General features: G+C 33.9%; 4 protein-coding genes across 16 annotated transcripts in view; 1 reads left to right on the top strand and 3 right to left on the bottom strand.

Moving 5' to 3' along the window:
- Window positions 1–2,145: 2,145 nt before the first annotated feature.
- On the bottom strand, window positions 2,146–5,304 carry LOC140976023 (uncharacterized). Of its 10 annotated transcripts, none has more exons than XM_073439940.1 (10): window positions 5,031–5,304; window positions 4,644–4,747; window positions 3,991–4,140; window positions 3,740–3,828; window positions 3,524–3,662; window positions 3,091–3,165; window positions 2,883–3,004; window positions 2,729–2,804; window positions 2,562–2,621; window positions 2,146–2,445 (listed from the first exon to the last, which is right to left on the bottom strand). In XM_073439940.1, exons 3-10 carry the CDS (start codon window positions 4,102–4,104, stop codon window positions 2,308–2,310), a joined length of 813 nt encoding a protein of 270 aa, XP_073296041.1. In that variant the 5' UTR covers window positions 4,105–4,140; window positions 4,644–4,747; window positions 5,031–5,304; the 3' UTR covers window positions 2,146–2,307. The 10 variants fall into 10 exon arrangements, with proteins under 10 accessions (XP_073296041.1, XP_073295977.1, XP_073296015.1 ...); XM_073439876.1 differs by lacking the exon at window positions 4,644–4,747 and adding an exon at window positions 4,268–4,387 and having other exon boundaries at window positions 3,991–4,185; XM_073439914.1 differs by lacking the exon at window positions 4,644–4,747 and adding an exon at window positions 4,268–4,387.
- A 662-nt stretch (window positions 5,305–5,966) lies between these two features.
- LOC140975985 (uncharacterized) lies at window positions 5,967–10,356 on the bottom strand. 3 transcript variants are annotated; one of them, XM_073439873.1, is made up of 9 exons: window positions 10,014–10,356; window positions 9,641–9,739; window positions 8,154–8,566; window positions 7,550–7,619; window positions 7,299–7,354; window positions 7,119–7,194; window positions 7,001–7,037; window positions 6,451–6,565; window positions 5,971–6,369 (listed from the first exon to the last, which is right to left on the bottom strand). In XM_073439873.1, exons 3-9 carry the CDS (start codon window positions 8,453–8,455, stop codon window positions 6,150–6,152), a joined length of 876 nt encoding a protein of 291 aa, XP_073295974.1. In that variant the 5' UTR covers window positions 8,456–8,566; window positions 9,641–9,739; window positions 10,014–10,356; the 3' UTR covers window positions 5,971–6,149. The 3 variants fall into 3 exon arrangements, with proteins under 3 accessions (XP_073295976.1, XP_073295974.1, XP_073295975.1); XM_073439874.1 differs by having other exon boundaries at window positions 9,641–9,735; XM_073439875.1 differs by lacking the exons at window positions 8,154–8,566; window positions 9,641–9,739; window positions 10,014–10,356 and adding an exon at window positions 7,990–8,092 and having other exon boundaries at window positions 5,967–6,369.
- Window positions 10,357–12,094: 1,738 nt separating this feature from the next.
- On the bottom strand, window positions 12,095–18,887 carry LOC140975959 (uncharacterized). 2 transcript variants are annotated; one of them, XM_073439871.1, is made up of 10 exons: window positions 18,712–18,887; window positions 18,514–18,618; window positions 17,252–17,313; window positions 17,079–17,162; window positions 16,928–16,959; window positions 16,595–16,676; window positions 14,747–14,975; window positions 13,715–13,942; window positions 13,326–13,618; window positions 12,095–12,625 (listed from the first exon to the last, which is right to left on the bottom strand). In XM_073439871.1, exons 1-10 carry the CDS (start codon window positions 18,733–18,735, stop codon window positions 12,322–12,324), a joined length of 1,443 nt encoding a protein of 480 aa, XP_073295972.1. In that variant the 5' UTR covers window positions 18,736–18,887; the 3' UTR covers window positions 12,095–12,321. The 2 variants fall into 2 exon arrangements, with proteins under 2 accessions (XP_073295972.1, XP_073295973.1); XM_073439872.1 differs by having other exon boundaries at window positions 12,095–12,622; window positions 18,712–18,884.
- An 839-nt stretch (window positions 18,888–19,726) lies between these two features.
- LOC140975946 (phosphatidylinositol 3-kinase, root isoform-like) overlaps window positions 19,727–22,718 on the top strand; it is a 7,720-nt gene continuing 4,728 nt past the window's right edge. The window contains exons 1-6 of the mRNA XM_073439870.1: window positions 19,727–19,953; window positions 20,190–20,289; window positions 20,377–20,473; window positions 20,686–20,844; window positions 20,942–21,151; window positions 22,189–22,367. Of these exons, the coding sequence (XP_073295971.1) occupies window positions 19,842–19,953; window positions 20,190–20,289; window positions 20,377–20,473; window positions 20,686–20,844; window positions 20,942–21,151; window positions 22,189–22,367 (857 nt within the window). The 5' untranslated portion in view covers window positions 19,727–19,841. The remainder of the gene's footprint in view (window positions 19,954–20,189; window positions 20,290–20,376; window positions 20,474–20,685; window positions 20,845–20,941; window positions 21,152–22,188; window positions 22,368–22,718) is intronic.

Genomic DNA, 22,718 nt, shown 5'->3' with positions numbered 1-22,718 from the left:
GTGTATTTGATGGTAGTATTGTGAATTAAATACTCTAGAATATTAAATTGATGAACGATAAGAATTTATAATCGAGTTTTATATGTTGTTGAATTAATTATTGTTGGGCTATTTGATGTTGTATATTGAGGATGTTATGATTGTATTGATACGGTGATAATGATCTGATAATTGTTGTTGAATTATTTAGATACAACACAAGCCTCGGGATCAAAGAAATAGCCAGATTTTATATATACTCGATTATCAGGTACGTGTTGACGTACGAGCATATGTTGTTATTGTTTAGTATTGATGAATACTATTGCGTTGAACGATGATAAATCACTGGTATTGGGTGATTTGATATTATATCTGTTGTTGTTTATTATCGTTGATATTGTTGGTTGTTGTTTGTTGGGAGACGTCACGTTGATGTTGTTCGTTCGACGATATCGCTGTCGCCGGTGTTGGGGTGCGACGTATCGTCGATGTTATTCGTTCAACGATATTGCTGTCGCCGGAGTAGGGGTGCGACGTATCGTTGATGTTATTCGTTCGACGATATTGCTGTCGCCGGTGTTGGGGTGCGACGTATCGTCGATGTTGTTGTTGCAGTAGTATGGGAGTGATGACGTTGATATCGTTGGTGGTTTGATTGTCCAGAGACAGCAAAGGGAGTATTTCTGTTATCATTCCAGTTATATTTTATATTGTTGATAATATAACTGTTATGTATTACGATGATGATTGTTGTGTATGCTCACCCTTTGGGGGCTGTTTCTGTTGGACAGGTTACAAGACTCTGCTGTGAGACAGAATAGTGGTGAAGGACTAGGTGTGTCTAGTCAAACAGTCATGTAGTTGATAGTAGATAGAGACAGTATAGTTTATTGTCTTATTTGAGTTGTATGTGTGTATTTATTATATTGTTTCTGCTACACTGATGTAGATAGTGTGGTGATTGCACTATTTTGTCGTATATGCATTATATTATTACGTCGTTGAAAAGAAAATTTTTATGCATATGACGTCACATGTTGTATGATTACATGGCGAGGTTTGGGGCGCCACACTTTCTCTCTGCAAGTGGCTCAAATTCGAGTCATCCCTATCCTATAATTTAGAAATTATAAAAAAAATAAGTATTTTTTACAGATTCCTCATAAAAAATGTATTTCCCTTTAAATTTCACAAAGCAAAAACTAAATAAATAACTCAATCTGAGATTATAAATTATTTTTTTTTTCCAAATTTTAAAACTTATTAAAATTGAATAAACAAATAGGCAAAAACTTGTGTGAGACGGTTTCACGGGTCGTATTTTGTGAGACGGATCTCTTATTTGGGTCATCCATGAAAAAGTATTACCTTTTATGCTTAGAGTATTATTTTTTATTGTGAATATCGGTAGGGTTGATCCGTCTCACAGATAAAGATTTGTGAGACCGTTTCACAATAGACCTACTCAAACAAATAAACTCTTATACCAATTGACATCTAAAATAAAAACTATCTCATTCATACTGACTGAGGTTTAGGATATGAATTCTCTCTCATAATTCATATTTTCTGGTGAAAATATTTTTATTTGTAGAATAATAAAACAATATATTTCACGCTAATTTTTGCTAACCAAAATAAAAAACTCGGTTACAATAAATTATTTTTCAAATTTTAGAATAATTCACAAACTCATTAAAAAATAAAAATTATCTTATTGAAAATAAAATAAAATTAAAGTTATATTGTGATCTGAATCCTCAATGTTTAAAAACATATTTTAAAGAATAATTTTATAAAAACACAGTAAATGACAAGATTGCATAAAGGTTACTGAAAATACAGCATTGTACTTGAGAATCTTGCTTCAGAGAGATTTCAACACACACACACAAAATTACCTTTATTTTAATTAAAATTTATCAGTACTTGTCATTGAGCATAAAGATAAAAATACAAATTAAAAATTATACATGTTTAAATCATCATTTTGATTTAATAGCATAATTTTTAATATTTCTCTTACTTGAAAATGTGGTAACATTATTGTACGCATTTTGTCGATTTTTTTATTAGATCAATTGGAAACACTGTTCATTCCTTGGAAACACTGTTCATTCCTTGGAGGCCAAGAAGAAGGGGTGGGGGGGGGGGACAATGAAGTGAGTGCAAGTCCCTGTCTTAATCTGTACAACATACGAAATAACCTGTGAATGTCTTAACATACAAATAAATAAAAGATATATTATAACAGCTCTTTTGCTTTTTGATTCTCCAAATATTCACAGATTTAGTGAGTGATGATATTATGTTCACAATTCCCATTCACTGGCTCTTCTTCCTCTTGGCTAAAGTTTTCTTAAGCCCTTTGAATATTTTCCCAAACCAAACAAAATTCATCACAGAGATAATAAAGGGAACCACAATTACCAACACCACTCCACTTGCATGCATTTGCTTCACCTGTTGTATTCCAGAAAGGAGGGTAGCATAAATGCAAATCCTTCATTTATCTCTTTAATTAATACAAAACATGTCAATGTAAATATATGGCAAAACTGCGAAGTTGGTGGAATTACCTGACCATAATGCACATACGTGTGATAAAACAAATAAACGAACAACAAAATTCTTGCAACCTGCAAACATGGCGTTTAAAACCATACTTAGAGGCTGATCAAACAAGATTTGCACATGAAATTGATCCCCAAAAGGGAAATAGAAAAGGTATAATAGATTCGTTTACCAGCCACGATAAGAATATTATGATCCCATTCGTAAGATATAGACGGGAATTCTTCATTCCAGCTTCATCAAGATACCTGTTCGAAAGAAAGAGTCGAAGAACATCAAAATGACTGCAGATGCGACCAAACTTCCAACAAAACCTGAAATTTTACCATCTCAAATTGATCCAAGGTGTGGTTGCCTCGGATGTTAAAACCATGTAAGTGTAAACCTGTGCTTCACCGGTCAACATGGCGTAGCTCACACCCACCACAGAGAGAAGATGGTGAATAACCTGAATGATCGAAACCATTACCAATTTTGAAAGTTTCGTGTGGAGTGTTCATAGCAGAAGTACATAACAGAAGCAAAGGCACTTACATATTCCATCCCACCTAAAGAAGGATAAAACCAAATTATCATGCCGAGATCAGAAAAGAAATAACCGGCAGAAACCTATCAAAGAAAGATGAAAATGAACTCTTGGAAAACTCAAGTCTGAAACTGCATCTCATACACCAAATTTTTTGTAGATTGAAGGCATTTAGGCATGCAATATTTTTTTCATATCTTTAAGTAGTTGTATAAATATCACAAACCCGCTGGAAACATGGAAGTCAATGCTCACCAATCAGGGGGCTTTAAAAATATTTAATCAAATAAATCTTCAATCAAATAAAGCAGAACAAATTTCAAATCATTAACATCCTATAATAGTCGTAAAGATATTCGGAAATGGATGTTTCTCCTCTCATAGACATGGACTCAGCATAAATACGCTGAAAATTTCATGTCTAGAAAAAGAAATACTCACTCCCAAAGCAAATGACGACAATGTCGAACGTCGAAGAGTAATTGGACCAAGAACCTCGTCGTTAGAGTAGAGATCTGACCAGAATACAAAGTACAATGACACAGTCGTAATAAATAATGCATGAAGTGTCGACATGGCACTGCAAAATAGGGAAACATAATTTAAAATTCAAGCAAAGAATGTTAATTGAGGTGAATTTCAGGGGATAAAAGTCACCGGTTATTCCATTCAATTTGTTGAGATTTTGGAAGGCCAGAATAGCTTTTGAAGTAAATTGCACCAATCATCCGGCTAAGACCATAAACCTAAACATCAACAAAACGACTCATTAGAATCATGAGATTTCGTGCATTCCAGAGCTAAGGAGAATAGGAAATCACTAACCAAAACAGGGACGTGATTCAATGAACATAATCAGTTAAAAAATACTGAGATTTGATTCATGGAAAGGACTTATGTTTTCGTACCATTTTGCATGCGAGAATGCCAATGACGACAGAAGAGTAGGCAACACGGGAATCAGTAAATGCATAGTTCTGCAGAAGAAGATCAAATATACTTTGGGTAGATCTGATCACCATATTAGTCTATTCAAATGGCAGCGTCAATCTATGTTCCTGCTCGAGCACCAGAGTTGCTGTATTCTTAAGGTTCCCTCAAAGCTGGATCCCAATTTAACATATTTGCAATAAAAACAATACTAAAAGTCAAATAAAAAATAGATTATGAATCAATTGGGTAGACCTTAGCTGATAATTTGGTGTGGAGAATCTTCGTTGATTTCAATATTCCAACTCATTCAAGGTTGGAAAAAGTCCTAGTCTTTGCCCAACTAAGAACATGAAAAAGGTCCCTGATTTCGTGCTAGTAATTTATCATGATGGAAATGGTTGAAATCGTGAGCATCTTAATCCATGTAATGAGAAAGAAAAGTAATGTTTGACCGACAAGGCAAAGTCCACAAATGTTCAACAAAAGCATCTTCAATCACTCCTTTCCTTCATGAAAGGTCGTTCTTAAACCAGCAACCCCGTCCAAAAGTCAACACAATACAGGACATAACTTTAATCATGAAAAAATACAATTGAATTTGCAGCAACTATCTCTATCATGCCTCTACCTATATAAAGGATCTGTTGAAGTTAACAAAGCCTAGCTCAAGTGCAGACCGAGGCCAAGAATCCCGAGGGTATAATTAAGCTGGTTGAAACAGTGCATGATTTTCTAGCATAAAAAAATAAAACTCATAAAAAGCTTGCCTATTCTTCATTCAGACAAAAGAAACAAAACCCAAGAAACTTTTCAGGCAATCCACCAATTACAATTAAAGAAGAACACGCCCCAAAACAATACAACAATTTAAATTTCTTCAAGCAAGAATTAGAAATAAATAAATGTAATCATGATCTAAGAATGAATCAACACAACAAGACACGGAAGAAACCTTTAAAAAAAAGGAAAAAAAGAAAGAAAAGAAAATTCAAAACATCATTTTTGCTACACATACCAGAAGACAATCGGAGAGAAAGAAGCGCCGAATATGGGTTTTCTCTTTCTTTATACGGTTTTGTACTCTTGATTGAATTCTTTGGAGATAATATTCGTTCAAGAAACCGGAAGCGGGTTTTCGACGCTTGTCTGATTCATCTTGGCTCCTATAAGAATATTTGTGAATCTCTAATTAATGCGTGTACTCGTCGCTTTCCTTCAATCTCCTTGTCTTTTTTTATTGCATTTGCTTTTCTTCGAAGTCGAACTTCAATGGAAGTATTAGCTGTATCTTAAAAAATATATATATATATTTGTGGCATTGGCACTCGATGCACCATTGGTGTGCATATATATTAAATTTTTTTTCCATAAAACATTTTTTATTTGAAAATATAAAAGATTGTTAAAATTAAAAAATTTTAAAATGTTTTTTTTGTTATTATTTTTTAGTACGTCTTTTGTTGAGACGGATCAACCATGTATATATTTACAATAAAAAATAATATTTTTGTATGATTGACCCAAATAAAATATTTATATCACAAAATTGACTCGTGAGCCGTCTTATAAAATTTTTTGATTATTTTTTATGTTATGGGTAATGAATTTTTAAAATATAGATAAATTTAAAGAAATATTTTATTAGCATTTTTTAGTTGTATAAGATTTATAAATTTATTAAAATTATGTTTTTATGAATTTTTTATTAAATAAAATGAAATATTTTATAATTTGATAATAATGAATATATTATGATCCAAATATTAATTGTTGTAAGCTCTTCAACCTTGACCATATATATAACAATAATAATTATAAAACAGATATTTTAAAAATGATATCTCTAGATATTGGATAAACTAATATATACACACATACACGTATAATAACATCAATCAATTCAATTGTTAAATGAATATTTAATTTTAAAAAGGATATAATATTCTTCACAAAAATTAAAATAAGGAAACGGGCATGGTTTATATGGAATTTACACAATTGATACTGCAATAAGCAGCAAAATTTCTCCTCTAATTTGGTTCTGCCTTTGAGAATTCGATCATCTTATCTACCCATTCCCAACCGGATATCTGCCCTTTCAACAAATCAAATGAGAATATGATCAAACAGGAATTCAAAGTTCGTCGTGCATGCGTTGCTCTAATGGTACATTCGGCTCGGGATGAACTGGTGCAACATTCATATCATTCAAAGGTAAAAAATTTTCTGATCCCACGATGCCAGCTTTAACAGCTTCCATTACTTTCCTCTGCAACTTGAGTAACCCAATGCGCTTTGAAACAACGTAAAGTACAGCCAACGAGAAGATAAGAAAGCCAAGGAGAAGTATCACTCTGCCCAAACATACAAAGAAACACAAATTAGGTGGCACACAAACAGATTTGGATATTACATTTAAGAATAACAGTTGAAACCTGTCAATAACATCCCTGCGCTGCATTGTAGAAAGAAGGTTTCTTGTCCGTGACAGAAGAGAGTGTTGGCCCTTGTACTCAGTCTCAGCCTTCCTTAGTACCCCAGTTGATTCCTCTGCAAACATGCCAAATTTATACAATATACATGTTGTCTAAGTCTGGAGAATGACCTTTGTCTTCCCCGAGAGTCAAAACACAAATTTGGTGGAGATAAGTATTACCGGTGAATGGACTCACATAACACAATAGTTCAGATTATATTTGGGACTAGGATATTATACTGACTTCAGGGGAAAGTATAGTATCATCGCAAAGGAATGCTATTAGAGAAACTGATCCGTGGGAATGCAATGGAGTGCTTGCAATTCTATTTAATAGTGGTACTTCATACCTCGATTTTAATTGCTTGCATACTGATACGTAAAATTCATTAAAAATTATACAGAATGGATATGAAGTAACATCAGCAGTTTCTCTCTGTTAACCAGCACATGAATAGAAGAAACACATAAGAACAATCAATTTCTCACTTGAATGGTTGGGGACGTACCAAATGTCATGAGAGTGCTTGCACTCCTTTCAACCTCCTATACCACAATGGAGAAAGAAAATTACATCACAATTGATAATATATGAACAACAGAATGTTATATACGAGTTATAATGACCTGAACCATAAGCTGTCGAGTACGGCGAAGACTCTCTGTGATACTTTCAGCAGCAGAAGTCATCCCTGCTTTTGTCCTGAAAAACAATCACAGAGAAACTTCACTCTTGCAATGGTCTTATTCCAGGAATATTATAAATTCACCAAATGCACAATTGTATTTGACAACTAGTAAATATACTGCAGATTTCGCCTTCGAGTAGTAGATTCTTCTCCACCTCCCAAAAGAAGCTCTCTCTGTAATCAATAGCATCAAGTTACATTCTATTTCTCGATTGTAAGATGATGAAATAACGTTCACTCTTTCCTGAATTAGCCAAAAGAATATCAACTTACAAGTAAAAACAGCAACGACTCACATCCATAACTGAATACTAAAAGGATAAGAAAATTACTTGAACAACCTTATACATACATGCATAAACTCTTTACCTCTTGTTGAGCAGCTTTCTTCATGTTTGCCTTTGCTTGCAAATTAGCATTCCTTAAATCCATCCGCAGACTAAATAAAAGACAAAAAATTTAAAACAAAATACATACTATTATACTCCACATACCTACGTAACCACCTGATTGATTAAAATGTAGCTGGATTGAAAAGAGATATGTAATAGAAATTATATGTTATGAACAGAGAAATAGCAAGATTTTATATCCCAAGATTCCATGTCTAACTGTATTGTCTTTCGGTTACTCTTCTTTTTGGCTGCCTACATCTAAAGAGGTCTCAGGAATCACAAGAAAGACATCTTCACCACCAAAGTCATAAAGTACTTCACAGATGTGCTTGATTATGGAAAACATACACACAAAAGAATACAATTTTTATCAAGAAAACAACGAAACCTTGAGCTATTGTAAGAATTATTTACCAACACTCTAATTCTAAAAAATCCAACGCATGCTTCTGTAAATCCATTAAAATCCAATTAGTCTTGAACCCACACCAAAAACAAAAGCTTTCTTTGAATTTCTGGACAGGGACCCACACCCCAAAGAAGGGGAAAAAAATAACGCAAGAAGGATCAATTAGCACCTCTGGATTTGATTTTGCCAAGACTGAGCCAATGATTGCGCCTTTTCAGCTTCGTCGACAGAGGGTATTTGTGGGGCAAGGAGATCGAGCCTGAACTGAAGTGATTGCAGCATTTTAATTCCATCTTGAACCAACCCATTTATTCTTGGCAGTGAATCTTTTGACCCCTCTCCTTCAATGTTATCTGGTTCAGTGATTCTTTTCCCATATTCTTGGATGGAGTGGATGTGCTTCCTAGTTTGAGTGTACGTTTCTCGGAAATCTTCCTTGATCTTCTCCACTTCTTCTACAACCTGATCCATTAGATTTATATGATGCAGAATCCGGACTCTGCGCCGTGTTGGTGGTATGTGGGAGATGGAGGAAATCAAAAGCTGATTCAAATCTCTCTTATATGATCGGCGAGAAGTTTACTGAGTCGTTTGGGGGAAAGATTGGGGGCAAATGGCAATGGCTTTCATTAGTTCAATATTTAAATAATAAAAACTTGCGGGCGCGCACACACTTTGCGTATGTAAATTAATAAGCACAATATATATGAAGCAAGCAGAGTATGCACACAAATTTTTGCAAGCTAAAACAATTGCCTTGTTGCGCCATAAAATAATATTTTTTATAGTACCATTGTTATTTTCTTTATCCATTCATAACTAAACATTAAGTCATTATATCACAAAAGCATTCATTATGCCATTATATCATGAACGCATTAAAAAATGATCACATGTAACGCAAATTTACTGTTTCATGAGAACAACTAAATGAATTGTGCCTTGAAAAATATTAAATAGATAATATGACGAAATTGAACAAAAAAATAAATCTCATTCTTTCAGTGACCATCAAAATTTCACTTCTTTCCTTTTTTTTTTTTCTAATTTCGTCGTGAATACCTAAAGGGTTAACACAAAACATAATGTTGTATTTGCATGGAAGGATTTGAAATCCATGAATTTAGACGTATTTTCATTTTTTAGTTAACTTGCACAAAAGAAATTCAAATTCATCATCCTACTTATTTACAATACAATTATACTAACGACATTAATTTCAAATCCTTATAATGTTGTAGTAATTTGAAATTCATTGTGATATGTATAATAATAGTGTAAACAAGTAGAAGATGTATTTTAGTTTTTTTATATTTAACTTATTTAATAATGAAACTAAATTTGAAATCGATGATTTCAAATAACTCAATTCAAATGCATAATAAGTGAATTTAGTTCTGAAAGAAAATTCACAAAAAAGACAGGTATAATGTATGATACATGATACATCAACGAAAAACCATTTAAGATACAACTGAGATAATTCAATATTAATTTACACAAAAAGTAGTCGAATCATTCAACCACATTTTGGGAGACAGCTGATGCACGGATAAACATGCATTTGGGCAATAAGGACAGCTGGTCGGGACATCCAAATATGACAACGCAAGGAAAGAATAGTTCACACGATAACGTAGTGCATTGACACAGTACCTTAGCTAAGCAATGCCCCATTTTGATGGTATAGAGAAGGCCAATTTATTTTTGGTGAATCCAGAAGATTGAACCAACCTCACCAAAACCTCTACCTACCTAAATAGTGAAGAAGAAGTAAAAAAGACAAAGAAGAGAAATCAATTAAAACCGTGTTCATATCAGCTAAAAAAGAATTGCACGAATCAAGGAGGCCAGCAATTAGAGACGGGGATTTGAAAACTCAATAATCGAAAATTAAAAGCAAGAGTTTACTCCCAAACACAGTAACTAAAAATTGATTAATTGTCGAGACAAAAGGGGGAAATTCCTAAATCGCATGCGAAGAAAATCGAAAAGTCGAACTCCCCGGCGGGATGAGAAGATGAAGAACCTGGATCAGCTGCGGCGACGGCGCGACGATAAGATTCAGCCCCGCTTTCACAATCACAGTCACAATCACAATCACGACAAAAATATGGGGTTTTAATTTGATTTTACAAAATTTCTATGTATAGTAGGAGGATCAAGTATGGGACTGGGATCTGAATAATTCTGGAAATGGAAGATGATCGAAAGAAATGCGTGGAGAAGAATGCACGGCCCGATTGACAAAAACGGAATATTAATAGAAACCGGAATTTGGAATTCGCAGTGCGCGTGGGCCGGGTTCCGAACCTGCGGTTTGAAGGGTCGGGCCTAATTGCAGCCGCTTTGGTTGCTTATGGATCGATTCTCACACATAAAAACTTCCTGTATTTCAAATCTATCTGATTTTTATTGGATTTATCTTTGAAAAATTTCAAATTTATTTAAATATAATGATAATTTGATGGACATGAAATCTTGTTTTTCATATAAACTAGTTACTATCACACGCGATGCGTATGTGTACAATCTTTTTTATTATTATCGATTGACTAAAGTGAAATTTGACAAATTATGTATGGACTAAATTGATATTTGAATTGTTGAAATAAAAATAAATAAAAATAAAAGTTTGGTTGAAATTAAAACAAGAAAAAAAACAAGAAACAAAAGTGTAATATTAATATCATATAAAGGTAAAATTGGAAAAAAAAATTGATGTCCTATCTAGGTAGTTATTATTATGTCCTCGCACTTAATATAATAGTATAGATAATATATTTAAATATAAATGATAATTGTAAATTGTTATTGATTGATTTTATTTTTTTGGACTATTGACACGATGTCTACCCGACTAAATTTATACACCAAAATCAATTGTCTAATATTTTGTTTTAATCACTATATTCGTATATTCAGTTCAACACACGATATTAATTTGAAATATCATTTAAACTGTTTTTACGTGATATTATAAATCATTTATTCATTAAAAAACATATAGTAACTAAAATATACATCCAAAGTATCGACAATACAATAAATATGTTGGAATTTGCACACAAATTTTCAAAAGCTCGTTTTGGTAGCTGCAGGTGATGGCTATCCCATTTCTTTCGAATAGTACAATTTTTAAATATTTTTTTTGCAAAATCACATTCAAACATATAAAAATAAATAAAATTCGATCAAATGTTAAAAATTGAATATGCTATATTTCAATTTTTTTAGTCAAACGAAAAATCATATTCTTAACTTTGTTCATGTTCATTCTTAAAACCATATGTTGTCTATTTTTCTAAACGTCGTTTTTTGTGAAAGTTTTAGTCGAATGACTCTGATATTTTTAATATTTTACTTCATATGCAAAAAATAAAAAAATTCATGTGTACATAGCAAACCAAATCTTTACAGTATAATGATATATCAGTATAATATAATATTATATCATTCATACCGGGAAAAAAACATGTTTGTTGTGGAGAAAACAGATAATTACAATACTGTTACAAAAACTTTACAATACAGTATATAATAATTAATTTCATCTGTTATTTACTTGTATACAAATGTTTCAATAATAACATCACATTATTGAATCATAAAATCTTTCTTGGGTTTTGTTGTTTATTTCATAATATAAGCCAAATACTCCTTATTGATATGTCGTAAGCTGAGCATAAACTTCTGTGTAAATTGGTGCTAAGCAGAAGTGTGATATGTATATATACGGACGAACAAAAGTTAGAGAGCGTCAGAAGTGTTCCGACATTGTCCCTTCGATGCTTAGACCGAGACCCGATACAAAACTTAATGGTGCAATATAAAAATAATGCAAGTGATAGTAACAAGTGAATCTTATTCACATGATATTTATAAAGTCGTATTTCAGCATTTGCAGAGATTGTTTTGACATTGCGAAAGTGTTGGTGAACGGTTAGGGTAAAAAGCAGATTGTTGTTGCATGAACCTCTTGGTTGTGAATACATAAAACTCCATGTTTTATACCCGGTTTTAAGGGTATTTTCGATGGGATCGGTTCCGAACTCCTAATATAAAGGTATCTCAACCTAAAATCTACATTGGGAAGAGTTATAAGCCGAACTGATCGAATTTTACTTTTTTATCGTGTACATTTTCGCTCAACAGATCATAAAACACTTTACCCACAAACTATCCTTGTCAATATAGTTACCAATCCAAATAAGATTAATCAAACAAGGAAAAGACAAACGAGTGAGATGCACAAACAAAAATGGCACTTCCTCGTGAACGATATCGTTTTATCCCATAAAGACGATGATTCCTTTCAAATGGAATGTAGATGAGCCCTATGGCTGATTGGAAGAGCCGTGCTCCTGATGTCCAGGGAAACTTACCACTGGTATATCATGGCTGTTCATTTCTGCATCAAGGGCGACTTCCTTAACATCAGCTATTCTGGCTTCTGTGGTTTGAATATCACTCCATTCACTTTCTGCAGGCACATGTGTAGGTTTCAACTCGCTAAGACATGCTTTATCCACATTCTCTTGCGAAGGATCAACATGCTTTGTTAGTGGTAAATCGGGGCCCGAACTTGAGCAAGACTCGGTCTTCTCTGCAAAGACTTGCCGGGACTCAACCTGCTGTCTGCTAACAGGAGACAGATATTTACGTTGCTTCAGGATATAAATCAAGAAGAGAGCTAGTATTGGGGTTAATTAGTTCATGATCAATTTCGTTGATTTTTTCAGTTGGGAGGGTAGGCAGTGTCAAACAAACCAGACTTTAAAGTTGGAAAGCAAAAAGCATATTAAGAAACGGATAAAAGAAAGCATGGAATCTTCTCAGTCAAAATGAGTCCTCTGCTATCACACATTAACTACTCTCATATGTATTGTATGTATATTCCTGTTCCCATCCATTATAACCCGTGGTCCTGTGTTATTGGTTCATATAAACAAAAATGGAGTGGCCAATTAACACAGAGATCTAGAGCTTGAGTTACATCGAATATGTAAATGAATTTCTGTTTTCAAGGCAAAGTATCAAACGATCTTCCAGATTTAATTCAACTACAATAGAGCTAGCAAAGAAAGCAGGCCGTCATAAAAAATAAATAAAGATAAAGAGTAACAAGGCAGGTAAAACCTTTTTGTTCATAAGACAAAAATGAAAAATGAAGATTAGGCACAGAACATCTTTTCAGTAAACCAGCTATATAGAGTAACGAGGCAGGTAATACCTTTTTGTTCTTCAAAAGACAAATGAAAAATGAAGATTAGGCACAGAACGCCTTTTCAGCAAACCACCTATAAAAAGCATTTCACTTATAATGGATCTTGTACCAAACCTTTTCAGTTGCTCTTGCAATATAGTTATATATGCAAGCAGTTCTTGCTTCTCATTGGCTGCTTTTGCCTCCTTTTCCATTGCTTCTTTTATTCTATATTCAGCATCACCCTCAGAAACTCGGACCTTCTCTTCTGCTCGAACAACAGCACCTTCTAATATCACTGCACGCTCTCTGGCCTTTGCAAGCTCAGAACGCCACAGATGTGCCTCTTGAATGGCAGAATCTCTATGTTTTACTAGCTGATCTTTTTCTTTGCTCAGATTCTGAACTTGCTCTTCCAATTCTCTCACCTATATTGCCAAAGGTAGAACATTGAAAAATGAACAAGAAAGAGGAAAAAACGGCGTCTAAAAATGAAAATTGCATTGGATGAGAATCTATAGCACCTTCAGATTAAATGATTGCATTTGTTCGCCTGAATCTCTTGCTAACCGTTCAACCTCTGCAAATGCAATTCTCCGTTGCTCATCCATGGTATGAGCAGCAGATGCTGCAGCTTCAGCAGCTTCAGCCGTTTCAGACAGTTTCTCTGCTATTTCTTTTATTGTCGAGTCCCTAGCACGTAGATCCCTTGCCAGATTTTGCAGCTCTTCATCCTTTACCCTTAGTGTTTCCTGCAACACGCTACAGCTTGAGACAAGAATGTAAATGAACAGGGAGTTTGGGCAGGGAATGCCCATGGTCCATGCTACTTAATATACATGTAACAAAATGCCCGTAGACTGGGCTGCATTCTTATCTTTTTATGGATGTCAGAGAGATAGAATTTAGTAGTTAGTACATCAAAGCAGTACATCATTAGGATAAAGCAAGAATAAAGAGCTCGTGGAATAAAAATTTAGAATCTTGAAAATACACAGCTCAACATTACACACTCTATCCCTTCACCTCACTTTCCATTGCATTTCAGCCAATTATCCAGCTTTCAGACATGAATCACCCAAGTTTTACACACACGAAAAATGTCTGCACATCATCATTGAACATTCATCACCTTCCAGTAGAACATCAATTAAAATCAGGAGGAGAAATAAAGTCCTCACCAGCACAATACAACCGACAAATTTCAGTCCAACAAGTTCCAACCAGAAAACAAACAGAAGAAAAAGAACAAGGAAAATACGATTCAGCACCACAAAATCAGCAAAAAAGCTACAGGAGCAGCAGCATGCATGCGAGGCTTCAAAATCTGCAGTACGAAACGTTAAAACAAGAAGTTTTGGAAAGAAGTGAGGGTGTTTAAGTTTTTCCTTTGTGCTTTCATAAAAATGTGTATTCACAATTTAGCATTTTGAATCTTGAAGAATTAAGATTTTGTGCAATAGAGAAGTCGGTAAAAAAACATATATTTATGTGTGTGTGTGTGTGAGTGTGTGTGTGCGTGCACAGACCCACAGAGTTTTCTGGGCGTGGCGCACCTTCATGATTGATAAATCATCCATAGGTAACTCAGGTGTTCTATTTAACATAGCTCCCAAAGCATTCTTCATAGCAATTTGCATTGCAGCTTCAATTTCTTTAGAAGCCTCCAAGGCTGTGGAATTGGCAGCAGCAACTACAGTAGCAACTGTTCCCAACTTTGAGGACCCATTTCCACTTAAGGTATTTACAGCTTCTTTATGAGCCTTTAAGACCAATTGGGTTGCACTGCAATTTCAAAGGCAAAACCAAAATCAAAAGAGAACACAACATCGCAGTATAGTTGATTCTTTAAAATAAAAAATTAGATCAACATGAATCAAAAAGAGAGCGGGTGGAAAGAAAAATCAGCTAAAGAATTGAAGGTGCATTAAACATGAGATTAATTCAGGGGAAAATGTATTAAATAAAAGAAAATAAGGTGACAGTCGAATAGTTCAAATTTACTTCTCCTATTATGGCTACTCCCATCACCAGCAGTATCATTTACTCCCAGCACCACCGGAACCAATACTTACTCAAGAATTGTCGAGGAAAAACTAACTCCCCCCCTTATTTATACCTCCTCATTACAGGTAAAATCTCACCATTTCCCCCATTGGATTTCCCTAGTATAAACTATTGATGTAGGATGCTTCATACTATTTGGGATGTTTTGCCTCGATTTGCCTTGACCTAACCCACTAGATCCCCCTAAGTTCAAGTCTGTAACATCCCTCACATTATAGCATACATGCTGCTCGCTTATTAAAAGTAGAATCTACACATACCTAAAACCTTTTGAACAAGCAATATTTTCTTATACGAGATGCAAAGAAATTTCTGCAACAATTTTTCCAACACAAATGTCATCGTCTTCAACGTCTATTAAAGAAATATTTGATTTGTTCAAAGAAACTCCAAAGCATGAGTGTGTTCTAAGTTGGTCAACCAGCTCCTAATGGGGTCGAGTTCCCTTGCGATAGGGCTATCATCAAATCAGGGTCGCTTGCTCCAACCTTTATTGGATAAAATAGATACCAGGAAGCAGGGTTTATAAAGCAACTATCTGTACCAAATACATTTTTGCAGCGAAAGTTCCACCATTATGATCGAATTTGACATCGACATTTCACATTAAACTTTGTTTAAATACTCATGCACTAATTTGAATGAATACAACATGTAGACTGGCATTATGAAGTCCTTCGCTAAAATTTTATATTACCTCCATAGTAATTAGGTCTAGAGTCAGTCGAGGTTCGACCTTCATGTTATGTCAGCATTAATGTTTCAATCAGAATGTAATTCTATATGAACATGTTCATAATAAGATAGATTATTGATTTGTCTTTGAGGATTTATGGTGGTTGGAAGGCGATTAACTCAGTTATTTCCTTAAGAGTTGTGGTTACTAGCATTGCTAGGGGGAGCAAGAGCTCTTGTATACAGTTAATACTCTGGGTTTTGCTTTTTATATTTCATATATAAACTTAAATTTCAGTATTCAAAATTATATTGTCCTTGATCTCTTTTGTCGATAAATTGGGAACCTGACACAAAAACTCCAATTTTTTAGCTTAGATTGGATATAGAACATTTGGTATTACATTTCACATCGATTTAACAAATAATTGTGGAGTGACATTTAAGCTTTAGGTATTCTCAGACATAACAAACTTGTCTCTTGGGTTCGCGCACTATTTTTAGGTTTCTAGTTCAATATGAATCCTTGGAACATGAACAATCCCAGACATACATTCAAAATATTTTCCAAAAGATTGAAATCATGTCAACACAGTTATCAGTGCAAGAAACAATAAATGTAGATGCGAAAGCATATGACATGGGAAAGAATTCAAACTCACTGTAAAGTAGACACCCAAGCTCTAGCAGCAGCAGGCGTTTCTGCACAAAGGAAATAATCCTTCTTCTGGGGTGTCCCAATATCTGATAATCAAATTAAGTGTCGAAAAATGCAAATGCTATGGAGTTTAACCATTATGGCAAAAGGAAACGGAATACAAATGTACATGATTACGGGATACAAATGTACATGATTATATTCAGCAATTCTGAATTTCAACACCCCACCATCACCACTACAATCAATTTTTTTTATTCTACTCCAAAATAATATAGAAAAAGAACAAAGAAACCAAGTGAAGACAACAAAATATTCATCATATCAGCATGGATACAGAAACAGCAACCATCATACTTTGGTAGTCCTCTGAATCAAAAAGAAGAATGATGTTAATAAGATTAGTCACCAGATGGAGGAAACATATCTGCTCAAAATTTAAAATAATATTTCAACAAGTTCAAAGTGTAAATCGATAAGAATATTACTGGAAATTCACAGGAGATATTGCTATAGTGCTGTTCGCATTAAATTTTATGGCTCCTTTGACTGTTGGCTCATTTCTTCTCACCCTGTACAGGGAAACCAATAGAAACTTAGTTGGCAGTACATTTTTATTTTGGAAAAACTGATAACGAAAGAGTTATCTGCTGTGGCTTACTTGTACTCCATTTTCCCAGTTGTTGGATCTAAAATCACCCACCTCTCATTCCATTTCCTCAGCTGTTAAACAGAATAATTTAATCAGGTCTACTAATTTGACAAGAAATAGTACATATTACTAATAGATCGATTTCGAAATCAAATACTTTTTTAAAAAATAGAAAGTTCCATTTTCTCCATAAATTCCACGTCAACAGCCATAAATTTTAAATGTTATGGAGCCTCTCTGTTGCCTGTAACAAAATTAAAACAGTTTGGGATGCAAATAATCTGACTAGCTCCCTCTGAAACCAATGAATGTTCATAGTATCCATCTAAGACCCAACATCTCCCTTGAATTTTATTTCAGTTTACACCATTTTCTAAAACATAAAGCTGGGTTATCCAGCCAATATCTACCTAAAGATATTGCACTTCGAAACATATTACTGATGATGTGCATCCTTTACAGCAGTGATCCCTATCCAAACACTATCTCAAACTATCAATTAACACTCTCTTTACCTGTATCCGTGCTAACAGATCGAAAACCCTTCATTACCCGTTTTATGTATTTCTCTCATGATTAAAGATATGTATACTGTCTAGAAGCCGCATTGTCATCCAAAGGGTTTGTTAAAAAATTATATTACTAGAAAAAAAAATTGATAAACATAGGAAATCTAGATTTAATATAATAATATGGATAAGCATGACAACATGAGAAGGGCGGTGACAAATGGTAGCTACAATACTGTAAGACATTTAAAACATTCATTGCCTGATTGAACTGATCCCATGCTGAAAGCTTACTCTTATATTGACATGAATAAACATCGATCAAACAAGAAAATGATGAGTAATGATAGTAAAAATAACAAAAAATGACAAACATTTAACATGGCAATTGACAATGTTTTGGTTTCTTTATGTTACTATGATTCAATCTCCACGCACCTTACCAAACAACCAGGTTCAGATATTATTCCTTTTGACTCCCACCATATTCACCTAACAACGCTCCTTATCACATCTCTCCGAAGACGAATCGAGACCTAACTAAAACATGCGCAGCTCATGATTGAAAATTTTAAAAAGATTGAAAATTGACAAAGNAAAAAAAAAAAAAAAAAAAAAAAAAAAAAAAAAAAAAAAACCTCCTACAGTTCTAGAACACAATCAGCCAAAAATAAAAAAGAAAACATAAACATTGTATGATTAGGTAAAACAAAATACCGTCAACCATGAAACTATATTAAAAATCAATAAAGTGAAAATTACCGTATCAGATCGTTTGAGGAGAGGCCCTTGCAGAAAATTTCTGCCTGAGCTGGTCGCCAGCTGCCTTTTGATCCTCTCCAAACTCGTCTTTGTATCCGCATCTCCCTGAATTATTAAAAAAAATTTGAAGATCCAACATATCAATCAAACAATCTACCAAAAAAAAAAAAAAACAAATCCAAGTGTCAGTGAACTCACAAGAGAAGCTCCGTTCGTACTCATGTTGATCGACGATGATTATTATATTTATATGATTAATGGGAACTCCAAAATCGACGAATGATCGCGAATTAAGTGAGGGTTTTTAGGGTATATATACATAGAACAATGTCGTCTTGTCTGTTTGGCTGTTATTTCACTGTCTTGAACTTTCAGGTGGAACGGATTACATTTCACCTCTGTTTTTACTTCTTCTTTTTTTTTAATTCGAATATGATCTTGGTAAATTTTATCCAAGACAAATAACCTTCAAACGACTGGAAAAAATATTGATATGAGCAATTAACACATTAATCTTCAAACAAAGTTAACTCTAAAAAATATTGACGAAAGTAATTGAACTCTTGATTGTTAATCAAATGCTGAATATACAGTTTTGATATTTTGTTTATCAATCGTGTACATCTTTTTGTCATAAGCTAACAATCACTTAATAGATATACAATTTTGATATGTTTTATTTGGTCAAACGGTTGAATATAACATAAAAAATGAATACAAAAATTGACATATTATATCAAAACTATATATTATTTTTCCAACACATTTTATCAATTATTATTCACCACATTATTTATTTCCGTATAGTAAAACTCTTTATTTATTATTAAAGTTGAGTTTATTAGACCGACGAATGATGTCATCTTATGATATGATCGAATTTATAAGGAGAAATTAGTTAAATAATTTCGGTCAATTTTTTTAAAATAATGATTAAATATCTTTTAAGATATCATTTTCTTAAAAAAAAAAAAAAGTCGATTGAAGTTAAAAAAATATAAAATTTATACCGACAGTTTTAATTGTGATAATTTTATCAAAAATTTAGGAAACTAAAGAAATCGCGTCCACTGTCGCTGGTGCGTATGGAAGCAACCTTGAACTCGAATATTATGATAAAGACAAGGGATATTTTCAAAATTATCTTCTTTTTTATTTTATTTGATTATTATATGTAAACAATAAATAAATCATATTACAATTTAGGGTTTGAAATCAATAGATTTTTAGTATAGTTTGGACCAGAAAAGTGTTTGAAGGGGGAATTCGGTTTACAAGGGGGAGTTCTTCTCTGAGTTCGTGCTATTTTCTGTGAATTCGTCGCAGCGATGAGTGTAAACGAATTCCGATTCTTCTTGTCCTGCGACATTAATCTTCCTCTCACTTTCAAGATTGAACGTTTGGAAGGGAAACTACCTCCTCTCAAGCCTCGTGATTCGGGTAATTTTTTTTTAGCACGGATTCGAAGTGTTAGTCTGGAATGATTGTGATGTTGATTGTTCCTTTGTGTGATTATGGAAGTGCGGTTTTTGTTAATATTAAATTAAATGGGCTCGCTGCAGCTGTACTGTATTTCGGATTGTGGTATTTATTACTAGTTCTATTTCGGACATATAAGATTCTAGTTAACTTTAATTCGGAGTACTGATTGTAATAGGATAAATTGAATTATTCAGCTGATGGTGATTGTACGGTAGATGAGAGGAAACCGGAGTTATACGTTGAGTGTATGTTGTACATTGATGGCGCCCCTTTTGGACTCCCGATGAGGACAAGGTTCGCTCCTTCTTTGTAAAGTTTTTATTTTTTGGCTTGGAGGTGTGTTTTTCCCCCACATTAATGGGCTTTTTATGTAAACTGTAGGTTGGAAACCTCAGGTCCATCATTTTCTTGGAATGAACTGATCACGCTGAGTACGAAATATCGGGATTTGACAGCAAATTCACAGCTTGGTATATCTGTAAGTCTTCAAATTTAGTCATTATAAGCCCCTTAAAGTTTAGACGTTTGTCGTGTTCAATTTTTTTCGAAAATTTAGTTTGTGAATTGTGACTGTGATTTTTAGTTCTTAATTGGTGAATTAATGCATCGAACTGTATAGGAAGCAGTTTAATATTTACATATTGCCTTTTCTTAAACTTCTTTAAACAGACAATGATATTTCATACGTAGGTCTATGATGTTTCGTGTAATGAAAATGAGGAAGCGGTCGGTGGGGCAACCATTAGGCTGTTTAACCTGAAGAAACAGCTCAAGACTGGGAAGCATAAACTTAGGCTTTGGTCAGGCAAAGAAGCAGATGGCTCCTTAAACACAACAACTCCTGGAAAGGTTTTACCTTTCGCAAGTCATCATGATTATGCCATTGAAATTAAATAATTTTATCCTTGAATCGTTTTTGTTAATTGCTCCTCTGGGAGGATGATAGGTTCCAAAAGATGAGAGAGGAGAATTAGAGCGTTTGGAAAAGCTTGTAAATAAGTACGAGAGAGGTCAGATTCAAAGAGTTGATTGGCTGGATCGACTTGCATTCAAATCCATGGAGAAAATTAAGGACCGCGAGAATAGTAAAAACGGGAGTTCTCATTTATATCTTGTTGTTGACTTTTGCAGCTTTGAACATCGAGTGGTTTTCCAGGTAATTTCAGTGCGGCCTGAATCTTTTTTGAACCTTTTGATATTCTATTATATGCATGAATCTCAAGTGTAAATCATCAACTCTTCATAATTTTCTTTTTTAAAAATAAAAACTTGTGTCTAAAGGTTGGGTGTATGGCATGAACTCTAATTGTACTTTTTCTTTATAAAAGAATTTATTAATTAATATAATAAAATGCACAATAGAATGTTGAGACATTCTTATGATCAGTCTTTCAAAAGCGTGTGGTCCTTCATTCTATTATAGCTGATGAAGTTTCACAACGATAGCCAAACCTAAACATTGGAGCTAATGGGTGAACTATAAACAAGACAATATAAACTGGTTGAAGACTTACATGTGCAAGATTTCATGAAGATTGTACCATCATTTCTAGCAACTCAAACAAAAAAGACTATGTGCTCGTGTCTAACATCTCAAATGCAGGAGTCCTGTTTAATCTTTCCCAATATAACCTTGGCCCAGGGTTTGTTGACATCTCTATTTATCTTTCAAAATTGCACACGGTGCGATTTGAAACTAGAATTCAAGAGTTCGGAAACCAATATCTGCACCGCTAAGCTAATTGTTCAGTAACTGGTTGTGCGGAAAGGGTTATTTTCATGGAAAGCTGGCATTAAAAGCTGAGCAGTGCTTATGTTTATTTAAGCAGCATAGTGTGTGTTTAAGTAAACAACCAAGTACCAACTTAAAGGTTAAAACATCGTCTTAGTATAGTTCTGACAAGTTCTCACAGCCAGTTTGCGACTTTACATCATCAATATTATGCCATCCAGTGAATGGTAACAATTTGGTTTGCTTCAGTTTATTTGAGCAACCTTATGGCATTCGACCGCTTTAAGAACTAAGGTCTTGAAGGTACCATATTCATACTGTCAGTGTCAACTTTATAATGTTTGATTCTTATCTTGCGTCGGCCAAGTATTTTTTTTAAAGCATGTTGAACTAGTTCTAAATTTGATTTAATTGCTGATTAAGTGCTTATAGATCTGAGCTTCAATTACTTTGATCTGCAGGAGTCCGGAGCAAATTTTTTAATGCCTTCTCCAATAGCTTCAACAAATGAGCTTGTCACAGTTTGGGATCCTGAAGTGGGAAAAATGAACCCTTCGGAGCACAAGCAGCTAAAGCTGGCAAGAAGTTTAAATCGTGGCATCATTGACAGAGATCTTAAACCAAGTTCTACAGATAGAAAGTAAGTTTTACAAATGCTAAAACTTGATTCCTGTTTTTGGTTCTTTCATCTTTTAATCAGTTTTTGCTTTATATTTCTGCTAAAAGGGTCTCTATCTATATGATATGATACACATGATGTTTTTCAGGGCTTGGCTCCAAACTAACCCTATTACTTGACAAAATGTTATGTCCATTGGTTCTGTGCTTATCTGATGTTTAATTATTATCTACTACTATTTCTCGTGCATCTGGGAAAGCCTTATCTGTCTTTTGAGGGAGTAAAGATAGTTTTATGTTTTAAGGAACCTATATCTTGGTTCAGAGTATTCCATTTCACTTAATCTGTCTATTAGAAATTTTTAACCAGTTT

This window comes from Primulina huaijiensis, chromosome 1 (assembly GCF_012295235.1).
Source record: "Primulina huaijiensis isolate GDHJ02 chromosome 1, ASM1229523v2, whole genome shotgun sequence".
Lineage (NCBI taxonomy): Eukaryota > Viridiplantae > Streptophyta > Magnoliopsida > Lamiales > Gesneriaceae > Primulina > Primulina huaijiensis.
The sequence above is the reverse complement of the archived record's forward strand: the minus strand, read 5'-3'. Positions and strand labels throughout refer to the sequence as shown.